This window comes from Protopterus annectens, chromosome 4.part0 (assembly GCF_019279795.1).
Source record: "Protopterus annectens isolate FY-2018-M chromosome 4.part0, PAN1.0, whole genome shotgun sequence".
Classification (NCBI taxonomy): Eukaryota; Metazoa; Chordata; order Ceratodontiformes; family Protopteridae; genus Protopterus; species Protopterus annectens.
Window position 1 is genome coordinate 1,262,812,019 of NC_056733.1, and position 12,970 is coordinate 1,262,824,988.

General features: G+C 40.6%; 1 protein-coding gene across 1 annotated transcript in view; it reads right to left on the reverse strand.

Annotated features, from left to right (window-relative positions):
* Nucleotides 1–12,970, reverse strand: part of ARHGAP26 (Rho GTPase activating protein 26) — a 3,815,868-nt gene that overhangs the window by 1,622,131 nt on the left and 2,180,767 nt on the right. Inside the window, exon 15 of the mRNA XM_044069158.1 lies at nt 3,830–3,917. Within this exon, the coding sequence (XP_043925093.1) occupies nt 3,830–3,917 (88 nt within the window). The remainder of the gene's footprint in view (nt 1–3,829; nt 3,918–12,970) is intronic.

Here is a 12,970-nt window from a genome sequence, read left to right on the forward strand (position 1 = left end):
ACCAGAATGACAAATGGGGAGGTGTGTCTATATTCATTACGAATATCCACAACTCTAGGTTAGCTGCGCAGCATAATGCATCCGAGGTTATCTAAGTGCAACTAACTCTGGGCAAAACTGCAATCCAAATTGTAGCTTGCTACAGATCCCCCACCATGCCCCAAGATCCCCACTCCTTTTTCTTGATATACTGGAAAATATTAGGGTTCAACCAAACACCCTAATAATGGGCAATTTCAACTACACCACCATTAACTGGGAAAACTACTCATGTACCAACTTCTTTGCTCAACGCTTTCTGGAATTCATAAATTCCAATGCTCTGGATCAACTTATCTACACACCCACCAGGGGCAACAATATCCTAGACCTAGCCATTACCAACATGAGTGACTGGTGTTCCACACCTTAAGTCAACTCCTCGTTGGTCAGATCCAATCATAAGCTAATTAACCTAGAAATCCACATCCTACCCCCAGCCACCATTAAGGAAACCATAGTAAATAATTTCTCCAAAGCCAACTTCATGCTTCTTAAGACAGAAGTGGCGAACTTCATGACACCCATGCAGATGGTCAACACAATTACAACTACTGAATACTACACAAATGCACTCTATAAGCACTTACACGAGTGCATGGATTGTGCTATCCCAAACAGAACCAAGACACTATTCTCCAAAAAAAAGGAAGCCAATCTGGTGGTCCCCTGCCATAAACAAACTCTACAACAGAAGGAAGAAACTGTTGCAAAAGAGAGTAAAATTCCAGGAGTGGAGAAGATCCCTGGTCAGCCTCAGTAAGAAGCTGAGATGCCTTATAAGATTCTCCAAAGCTAGCTATGAAAACAAAATCACCACTGATTCTAAGGGCAACCACAAAGCATTCTATAGCTATGTCAAGAATCTCAATGGCAACACCCAGATCTACTCTGAGTTACAGCACAATGGCATGAAAATTACAGAACCAACTGATATTGCCAACATCCTGGCAGATAGGTTCAGTGCTAACTTTACCCCCCTCTAACCCCCTAAAATGCCTATATCTATATAGGAAGAATGCCTCACATCTATGCAGGTAAAATCTGTACTCTCTAAAACCAAAAAAACAGCATCTATGGGACCGGACAAGATCCCAGGCTGCGCTTTATACGAACTTCAGAACAAACTGGCTCTCCACCTAAGCACCATGTTCAATCATAGTCTCACATCAGGCTTTGTGCCTACTGAATGGCACACAGCAACAGTTATCCCACTCCACAAAGGGGGAGCCACCACTGATCCTGGGAAATATCACCCTATTAGCCTGACGAGCCTGGTCTGCAAGGCCATGGAACATATCATCATGGAACTCATAAACAAAGACATTGGTAACCTCCAAACTCTGGACCCCACCCAGTTCAGGTTTATAAAAGGCAGATCATGCCTTCTGAACCTGATCGACTTCTTTGAGGCAGTCACCAAAGCCGCAGATGAGGGCAAGGTGGTTCACACAGCCTATCTTGACCGCGCCAAGGCTTTCGACACCATCCCCCATTTTGGAATTATACCTAAACTCACTAAACTAGGTATAAATCCCTACGTCACAAGATGTGTTGCCAACTGGCTCACTGACAGAACCCACACTGTAAAAGTTGCAGACTCCAAATCTGACTTCAAACCAGTGACAAGTGGAGTACCACAGGGTTCAGTCCTGGGACCTCTCCTGTTTGGTATCTACTTCTCTGAAGTACAGGATAACACAGAAGGCCTCTGGCTAATGAAGTTCGCAGACGACTGCAAATTAGGAGCCATAGTTGAGTCCCCAAATGATGTGGACATCCTATAGAAGGGCCTCAATGACACAGATGCCTAGTGTCAAAGGCATGGCCTTAAGCTCAATGCCAAAAAGTGCATTGTCATCCCCTTTGGTAAAAACTCTGTACCCATGAACTACCACATAAATGGCAGTCTACTTAATGCCAAATGTGTGATAAGAGACCTTGGGATCCAGGTGGACAGTAGTCTCTCCTTTGATAATCACATTGCCACAGTAGTCAGGAAATCCTTCTATGTGGCACACCTCATAACAAAAGGGTTCTCATCTAGGAAAAAAGAGGTAATTGTTCCCCTCTACTCAGCACTCATTAGACCCATTATAGAATAAAACGCCCCTTTTGGAATGTACCTCACAAGACATCTGCAGCATCTGGAAAGGCCACAGAAGTACCTCACAAAGAGGATTACTGGCCTCAAACAAAAGGCCAACACTGACCATCTCAAAAAACTCCAGCTTTACTCTGTAGTATATCGCCTACTCAGAGGAGATCTCTGCCTAACATAAAAAGCTATATTAAACCCAGAGCTGTTGGACATGCTACACCTAAAGAAATCCCAATCCCTCCAAACTACATGCTCTAAGGACCTAAACCTTGTCACAACAATAAACAGGACATGCTGGAGGGATAGATTCCTATCCCAGAGACTTCCTATACTCTGGTATAAGCTACCCATTTATGTCAAGTAAAGTTTCTCATTAGCACTCTTCAAGAAAAATCTTGATGAGTGGATGGGAAATACACCCCAGGGATCACTTCTGTGGCTCTGCTCGACAGGGGCACAGGAAATTAACTTTCTTGGGTGGCGTAAGCCAGGGAACCTTGTTGGCTAGGCTTACTTAGGCCCTTGGGCCGATAGCCTAGTACCTACCTACGAACCACATCCACCTAGTTACCAAATGGCAAATAAATAAATGCATAAATTTAACTTGACCCATCTTGTCTGGAAACTCTGTAGTTAGTCCAACAACCGATGTTACTTCCCTAAAAAGTAGGCAATAAATTTACCTGAAGAGTCAGAAATACAGACAATAAATACATTGTTTTCAATATAATGATAATAAATAAACATCTGTATTCAAATGTAGCACTCTCCCATCCTATTAAAATAGCACAGTAATATGCCTTTTGAAGAAGAAAAATAGCTAATGCTATAATTATCCTCATGAAAACACTAGCAGACCAGGGATCATTGACAAACCAGTTAATTAATGTCAGCAGATAGCTTTTTAGACATACAGTTAGCTATGGATTACGTGGTTGTAGAAGCTATTCTGGAGGCCAAGACAGCATTTTAAGATTTAGAATGCCCTGAAGCCACATTAAGGAACCCAATCCTCAAATAGCCTTGCATAAACTTAAAAGAGGAAGGATTAGAATATGCCATTTTGTGTGAAAATGTAAAAGTAAAATGACTTAAGAAAGACTTCTAAAATGCAAGAATTGATTCAGGCTGTCTACTAACTACTACATTAAACTTACATTAATTACTATCTCTGGTTTTTCGAGTACAGTACGGCTGAAATTCTGGCACAAACTACAGTTTAAAGTATAGTCCCTCTTGCAGCAGGGTAGCTAAAAAAGCATAGCCATATGTCAGCAAGAAAATAACTCCAGTGACCCTTATACTTGAAACTTTGACAAAGATAAAATTTTACCTGCAAATGGTGAAATAGAGTGATTATTCTCAGAAAGAGATTAACACACAGTTCTGACAGCAGAAAGGAACTGTGGAGATGGGTCGGGTGATGCTTTTCCTTTTGCAACAGCATGTGCCTGCACAGGTCACTAAGAATTTCAGTACAAAAAGCCAAACTGCCACCCTCATGAACACAGTACTTTATTCGGTGGATTTGCTGAGCATGACAGGCATGAAAAGTGATGTCCTTTTTCCGTCTAACCAAATGACAACTCATTTACTATATGCTTAAGGCAATAAGTACGATTTCTACTACTGCAATTGTTAATGTTTTGTTTCTTACACATTTAACAAAAAAAAATTTCACAATCTTACCTTAGATAGTTTTTTAGAGCACTAGTAATTGTCTTTATCTCCCAGTCCCCTGAATTGTCCAAGTCAACTTCATTGCTTGTTTTAGGATCTGTAACAAAGAAGCAATAAACCTTACTAAAATAAACTGGAAAGGAAAGTCACACCATAAAACATTTAACCAACAAGGATGTATTGCTGGTGACCTAGAACTGATATACAACTCCAGGGGTGAGAACGCTGGTTGGGAAAAAGAGGATTTAGCCATCCAAAGCTCACTGGGGGGGGGGGGGGGGTTGCTGCTTGAACTAATGCATAAAACTTGGAGAAGACCAAGATATAGCAGTAAATGAGCTAGCTTAAGAACAACCAGAAAACATGATGCATATAGAAAAACCCGTCCCTCAACACATACATAAACATGCATACATAATATATTTTAAATACATACAAAAGACATATGCATGGTGTGTGTGTGTGTGTGTGCGCCTGCAAGAACACACACACACACACACACACACACACACACACACACACACACACACTTCCACACTCAAAAACATGGTATCAACCTAGTGGTCACAGCTGTTACACCCCTTCCAAAAGTGTAGCACACAAGAACAACAAATAGATGCAATAATGGAGAAAAATGGCAGGAGATTATTTTAGCAAATAAATGGTGAATAAAAAAAAGGCACAACTCCAATTACTGAAGTTAATCATCTTCAAAGCTCCAATGTGAGTTTAGCAGCAATTAGCACCTTGTGATTAAGATTCAAATGATATGGCAGCACTTGTTTCCATACACAACTGCACAAAATCACATTTGTTAACTATAAATAGATGCACATTTCTTGCCCAAAAAAAACAAGTACAGTAAATACAGTTTGTGATTTAACATGACTTGTTGCTTTCTGTATCTGCATAATCAGTGACATTTAAGTGTTCATTCATAGTGTTATACAATGTGTGGCCTGCCAAACATTAATACCAACAAAACAACACCAATGTAGGCAATGACAGCTAATATTATCATTTTTTGTGCTTCATTAATCAAATGTAGATGACAAGACTGTTGCAGAACATCAATGCTATGTCTAGATGACTGTAAAATTAGCCCTGCCCTTGAGATCATTAACGTAACCCAAAGAAAATGCCCTGGACATCTAACCTGACTACTACATGGACACTCAATGGTACACATGCAGCATTGCATGATTTCTGTTAATTAGGCAAGTGAATAAATCTAAAATGCACACTTCTCTACAATACAGACATGCAATAAAAACAGCGAAATATAGCGAGTCAGACACAATTTAGTGCTACTAAAATAAATCATAAATGAAGATATGCACTCTTGACAGTAATACAGAAATAATGCAATATACTGCGCAGCAAGAGCAGCAGTAAGAATGCAGCAAAAATGTTTAAACTGATTTTAAAAATGTACGACATTTAGCACAAGCAAACAACCACACATACAGAACAAGCAAACAAAACAATAACACAAACGTACGTGCAAGAACCAGAAATCCAATAAATTAACACTGTGCCCATACAGGGATTCCAGGACACTAGATCAAGTACTTACATATATGGTGAATCAGTGAAAGAGCAATACATAATTAAACATAATGACTGTTGCAAAAATACATAATATGTACATGACATGAGTGATTCCCTATTAGATGAACCAACTCTTAAAATGTTGAGTATGACATGCTCGACAGCTTTTAAAAGAACGTTCATCTAAGCGAAATCGGAGAATGTCGAAACAATGAGTTTCAAAAAGTTACAGCTGGTCAGCCGTGAGGAAGCCAATGGCTGATGTCAGAACTTTCACCGTCTCACTGTTCTTACAGTCCTCCACTGTGGTGTGGTCTCGACGTTCACCCTGTGTAATGTTCTGACCTGCACTGTGGTGCAATCTCAGAGTTGGTATATTTAAGTAGGGGGGGCACATCCCCCCCACGTTGGGAGGGGGTGTGGGGCAAAGCCCCTCACTTTATTTTGTTTGTCCAATTGTTTTTTTTTTTTTGGGGGGGGGGTTGTAATGGTGTACAGTACATTTTACCCGTCAGCCGTTGGCTTCCTGATGGCTGTCCAACTATAACTTTTTGAAACTCCTTGTTTTGATATTCTGGGGTTTCGATTAGATGAACATTTGCTTAAAAGCTGTTGAGCATGTCGTACTCAACATTTTAAGCATTCGTTCATCTAATATAGACCAGACATGAGAAGCTATCTAGTGCAAAAAAGGTAAAGTACAGCAACACTCTAGCTATAGTAAACTTGTGATTTCCACATAACTACGGAGAGTTGTTTGGAAAACTGGATAAATTATGTTAGTGAAAGCTTAATAACATAAGTAACCAACAAATTAATTTATGCAGTAGTGGTACATGGAGATAAAATTTGCAAGTATGGAAGGAAGGTGCATATATATGCAGTACCACACTTACAGTGCAACACCCCATAGTAATAAAGCAAAGAAATCTGGCAAGAGTAAAGGATGAACTGATGGTCAAGGACACCATATATACAAATCCCATAGATACAGCAAACTTCCTGGCTGACAGATTCAGCAAAAATTTCACTCCTCTGTCCCCCCATATCAGTAAACCAGGACATTCCCTGTACCTGCCCCCTTCCCCTTATATCTCGGGATGAGATCATCACTGCTCTCTCAAAGGCAAATAATACAGTCTTTATGAAACCTGATAACATCCCAGGCTGCATCCTACATATACTCAGGCAGCAACTTGCAGCACCACTAGGTACCCTATTCAACCAAAGCCTGAATACTGGTTTTGTCCCAGCTGATGCAACCAAAGCCTGAATACTGGTTTTGTCCCAGCTGAGTGGAGGACAGCCACTATCATCCCTTTACACAAAGGTGGAGCATCCACCGATCCTGGAAATTATAGACCCATCAGCCTAACTAGCTCGATCTGGAAGGCCATGGAACGGATTATCACGGACCTCATTAACAAGGACATTGACAACCTCCAATCACTCGATCCCACACAATTTGGTTTTGTTAAAGGGTGGTCATGTCTGTTAAATTTGGTCGACTTTTTTGAAACAGTCACCAAAGCCATGGATGAGGGGAAGACAGTGCATACCGCCTACCTTGACCTGTCCAAAGCCTTCGACACTACTCCCCACTTGGGCATAATAGATAAACTCTCTCAACTATGCATCAATCCATATGTTATCAGATACGTAGCTATCTGGCTCACTGATAGAACCCACCTAGTCAAAATTGGGGAAGCCACCTCAAGCAGTAGACCTGTACTGAGTAGCATACCTCAGGGTTCGGTCTTGGGGCTTCTGTTATTTGGGATATACTTTTCTGAGGTACATGCCAAAACCGTTGGGCTATGGCTGACCAAGTCTGAAGATGACTGCAAGCTGGGAGCTGACGTGGACATCCTCCAAGAAGGTCTCATCCACAATGACTGGTGCCAGAAACATGGCCCCAAACTGAATACAAAAAAATGCATCATCATCCCCTTTAAGGAGAGAGATGTCCTCACAAATTATCACATTAATAACAACATCCTAAGCATGCAATCAGTTGTAATGGATTTGGGCACCCGGACTGATAGCAGCCTGACTTTTGACCACCATGTTGCTTCCATTGTACGGAAAGCTTTCTACATAGCCCACCTCATAAGTACCTCATAAGTAAGGGTATCTCATCCAGGGACAAGGATGTCATAACATTCCTGTATTCTTCCCTTGTAAGGCCCATTATCGAGTACAATGCCTATTCGGCATGTACCTTGCAAAGCACATGCAGCAGTGGAGAGACCACAGAGGTTCCTCACCAGGAGAATCCAGGGAATAAAAAATCTACCATACACAAATAGGCTAAAAGCCCTATCCCTCTACTCTTTCATACACACTCCTCAGAGGTGACCTCTGTCTGGTATACAAGGCGATCTTGGACCCCGCCTTGAAGGGACTGCTGTATATCTGCAAGTCAAGCTCCACTCGAGTAACCCACACATGCAGCCTCAACCTGGTCTGTGACATCAATAGGACTTGCCGGTGGGGCAAATTTCTGTCCCAGAGACTCCCCCATCTATGGAACAGATGCCCTCTCCATGTCAAGCAGAGTACCTCTTTATCCCTTTTTAAGCACAACCTGGACAACTGGAGGGGAAACAGAAAATATATCCCTGGGATTCCACCCATGTCCCTGCTGGACAGGGTCATCGGGTGCTGATTTGTCTATGCATGGGCTAAACTCTTGGCTAGGCTTATAAGGGCCTCAGGGCCAATAGCCTAGTAACTTCCTATGATCATATGATGACATACTACACACAGTACAACACCCCATGGTAATAAAGCAAAGAAGCCTAGCAAGTATAGCAGACAAGGAAATAGTGGTGCACGTATTAATACAGTGACAAGCATACTGTACAGAAATCCAAATATAACAAAAGGAATTTGAAATTTGTCTTGCTCCCTAACCGACAAAGAAAGTATTTTTATTTACTTAGTTTGTTTACCAGGGTATTACACTACAGATGATGATGATGATTTAGTCTACAAATCAAAAACACATAATTCATACATTTAATCTGTCAGGGTTTGCTATTTACATCTGTTATCATCAGACATAGTTTTTGTACAGTCTATTAAAGTTTACACAAATATAGAGTAAAAGAAAGGTTGAATACCATTATATCTGAAAGGCAGAGCAGTTCATATATGTAGATGGCATAGCTAGTTGAAATACAGAATAAATGAGGTCAGATTGATGCTAATCAATATTCATGCAAACATCATAAGGCTCAGATAATACGCTCAGAATGGCAAATAAATGTGAAGAATGTAATGCAGGACAGGAAAGGGGCTTTGGTGAGTCAGGAGTTTAAAGCTTAAGTGTAAGTGGTGTAATTTAGGGAGCTGTAAGGACAAGGAGGGTGCAGGGAATGCAGGCAGACTAGAATGTTAGAAGGGGACAGCTCTGAGGCTGGCTTTGACAACTGCAAACAGACAGGCAGAGAAGTGGCAGGACATGGAAGCATGTTATAAAAGAACACAACAACTGAAATATATCAAGGCAAGAAAGAAAAGTAGAAGGCAGATACAGAAGAACCTTGAAAGTACCACTAAAGTGTTATAAAAGCGACTGGGAAAGACCAACTCCCCTTCCCAAATGGAGGCAATAAAGGTAGGACATACAAGAAACAATGGAGAGGAGTAGGTAACAACAGTAATGGACATGCCAAAGAGGCTCACAGGAAAGAGGTTAGAAGGAAGGCAATGAAGCATGGGCAGTGGGTGGGAAAACATATAAGAAGAGCATCTATCCATCCACAACCTCTTGTTCCCATTTTTGCACATGGGGTCAAGGTGTCACATCCACAGTTGCAATTAAGCTGGAAATCGTCCAGGAGTAGAAGGAGAAGGTTAAGCACAGATGGTAAGAGTGCTGTAGAAAAAGGAAATAATTGAGCACACAATAGAAGACTAGTACTGGAAAAAAAAAGCTTTGCAGCAGAACAAAGAAAGTGGGAGCCTAGGCAGAACTCCTATGACCACTAGGGCCCTCGCAAATACAGCCATGTATCCCAAACCATTTGGGTCCCGAGTACCATAGGCAACTATACGGCGGGGGGGGGGGGCTGTTAGTAGGAAGGTAAATAAGGATTTGTAGGGGAGGGCATTAGGATAATAATATTCTTACTGACTGCCTCTGTCAACAAGGGACTTGGGGGCTAAATCAGGGGTACATTTACAAATTCCCATCCAATTGTTAAGGTTTCATTTGAATAGAGTCAGGGAAGAATTCAATTTTACATGGACGGAGCTCCTTTGGGACACATTTGTCTCTCCAGCATGTTCTGTTTTTCTCAAGAGAAGTTCAGATTCCTGGATCTAGTGTTTCTGGTGCTGTTTGTTTTGCATATGTGCAACAGATCCATCAGGGCTGGTTCTGAGGATGCCCTGTAAGCCTGGAAAAGATCCCCTCTCAGCAGCCTGAAGGAGACTGAACACAAAGACAGAGCCTTTAGGTGATCAGTGTAGGACAGGGCATTCCTGCCCTGAATTCTCCTGGTGAAATGCCCTTGTAGGCATTCCAACTGTTGCAAGTGTCTGGTTAGATACAGTCCAAAGGTGGCACTGTATTCAATGATAGGTCTGATAAGGGCAGAGTAGAATGGTACTATAACCTCATTGGACCTGGATGCCATACCTTTACCTATATGCTTGGTGAAATAGAATGATTTTCTTATTATCTTAGCTACATGTTAGTCAAAGACCAGATTGTTATCCACATATATTCCAGATTCCTTGCTACTGGGTCAACTCTTAGGGGCATTTTATCAATGGAGTAATTAACTTGAGTTGACAGTTTCCCAAAGGGCATTATAACACATTTTTTGGCATTGAATTTCAGGCTATGGGTTTGGCACAAATCATTTGTCTGTGTTAAACTCACTTGCAAGATGCTGGTGCCTTGGGGGCAATCTATAATAGATCCCAACTTATACAGTCATCTGTGAACTTGGTGAGCCAGAGGTCTTTAACATTAGCCTTGACTTGTGAGAAGAAGATGACAAACTGAAGCAGGCCCAGTACTGAGACTTGGGTTACTCCATTGGTGACTAGTCTCTTGGTGAAGGTGGTCTCACAGATTCTGACTTCTTAGGTCTGTGACCCAGCCAGAAATCCAGCGAGTTATGAATGGATTTATGCCTAGCTCTGAGAACTTGTCAAGAATGCCCGAGTGTGGTATTGTATTACTGAATCCCATAGCCAGGTTCAGATATGCAGTATGCACTGTTTCACCCTTGTCTATTGATTTGGTGACCCTCCCTAAGAAGTCTAAGAGATTAAGTAGGCATGACCTTCCTTTAACAAAGCTAAATTGGGATGGGTCCAGTGGCTCTGGGTTGCCAATGTCATTGTTTATCATTTCCATAATAATTTGTTCCATAACTCTGTATATTAAGCTTGTTAGACTGATGGGTCTGTAGTTTCCTCATCAGTTGATGGTCCACCGTTGTGGAGGGAGGATGGACTGCTGCAGTCCTCCTTTCACTTGGTGCATAGCCTGTTTTAAGGCTGTAGCTGAAGAGTGCTGCAAGTGATCCTAATAGGTCATGATTTAGAATGTACAGGAGACAACACTGGATGTTGTTGGGACCCATGGAGGCAGTGATTCTGGCTTTAGCAAGTGCTGCCAGCACCTGGCTCCTGCTGATAGCTGGGGGAAGTATGCTGGGGGGGATTTCACCTGGTGGAGTTAGGGAGAGTGAAGTTTGAGGCTCAAACTGGTAGTAGTAGTTACCGTTCTTTTTACAACCTAAGTACAAATGAGAGAAAGGCATTTAATGACTTGGTATGCAACAAGGATTTAAGGTTTATGAAGGTCGACAAGGGGGGGTGGGATTGTGGTCATGGGTACTAATGACTACAATAATGCAATGGTGCTTATGTTGGCTAACCAGCTGGAATATAAAAAGGTGTCTAAATCTGACATTTTGAAATGTTATGGTTTCATCTATGCCACTCTTTATGGTTTGTTAATGGATGGTCAAATATCTGAAGAAGTCTTCGACTTCTTGCATGTGGAAGATCCCTAAATAAGTATGCTTTCTGGAATAATCCCAAAGTGAAGCGAAACCAATGATAAACACAACACAGACAGTGCAAAGGATCCACAGCTTGTACAGGAAAAAACACAGGTTTATTATAAACACTCCAAAGACCAGGGTTAAGCGCTTTCATCTGCTTATACAGACTTCATCAGAACCCCGAACAACAGTTAGTTTTGCATTTAAAAAACTTTTTTGGCGCCAAAAATAATTGGAACATTTAAAGCAACACATCCTAATACTCACTCAACCAATCATGTAAATAGTAAAAAATTACAATTACAAACACGACATACCTAACAACTAATAAAAAATGTCCATTCTAAAAAAATATATATATATATATATGTTTTATGTATGGTAATAAATATTGAAGAAATAAAATAAACATTAGACAAAAAAAGTCTAATACTGTATATAAATAATGAATTAACATGTTAATGAAATTCATAAGTTTCCTAAATAAATTACTGTCATATCTACATTAAATAAAATGAATAAATATTTATTGTATTAAATATGAAATAAGATATGATGAAATATATATTATAATTTAAAATAGAATAGGAATATATAATATAATATAATATATTCTCCGAAACTTCAAGCCCATTGTAAAAAAGGCTTGATACTAATGAAATCATTAATACCAGGGAAACGAGTAGCGTCTGTTAAGATTTGCCATCTAGCTTCTTTCATGGCAAGAAAAAGTTTCCAATTACCCCCAAATGGTGAAACATCCACTTTGTCAATAATAGAAAATTTGAAAGTGTGTGTGTCACTGTGGCAGGAAATATGTCTCTGAAGTGCATTCTTGGAGTCTCCTATTTTAATCTTGTAAAGATGTTCATAAATACGTTTTTTGAGGGGTCTCTCGGTTTTCCCTATGTAATAGGCAGGACATGTCGTACATATAGCAATGTACACAACCTTGGACGTATTACAATTCCCAACCCTACTTTTAACGTGAGTCCTATTTAAATCGGCCAACCTGACACCACCACCTTCCCTAATGGCGTCACATTGCCTGCAACATCCACATTTCCTAGTCCCACCATACTTTGGTTTGGTACTAGTTCTAGTCTCAAGGATACTCTTAATATTGGGTATGGTCTTAAAAACAAAATCTGGTCTTTTTCCAAAAACGTCTTCCAAAGCTTTGTCGACACAAATAGACCTCCAATGCTCACAAATAATATTTTTAATGAAATGAACAAAGGGAGAGTAAGTTAAAACACAAACTCTTTGCCTATCTACAATGTTAGACCGGTCATTTTTCTTGTTTAAGCAACCAGTGCCCAAAATTGGGGGATATTTGATACCCCATTTACCCTTAACATACTGGGTGATGTCTTCCAAAAGTGAAATCGGGTATCCCCTGTCAAGGAACAAGGATTTGATAAATTCAAGCTCCCTACACATTAACTCCTTGTGAGAAGACATGCGTGCTGCCCTGATACGTTGGCCTTTAAAACATTCTTAAAAACGTACCTAGGGTGGTTACTACTGTATTGTAAATAATCGTTGGAAAAGGTCTCCTTCCTAT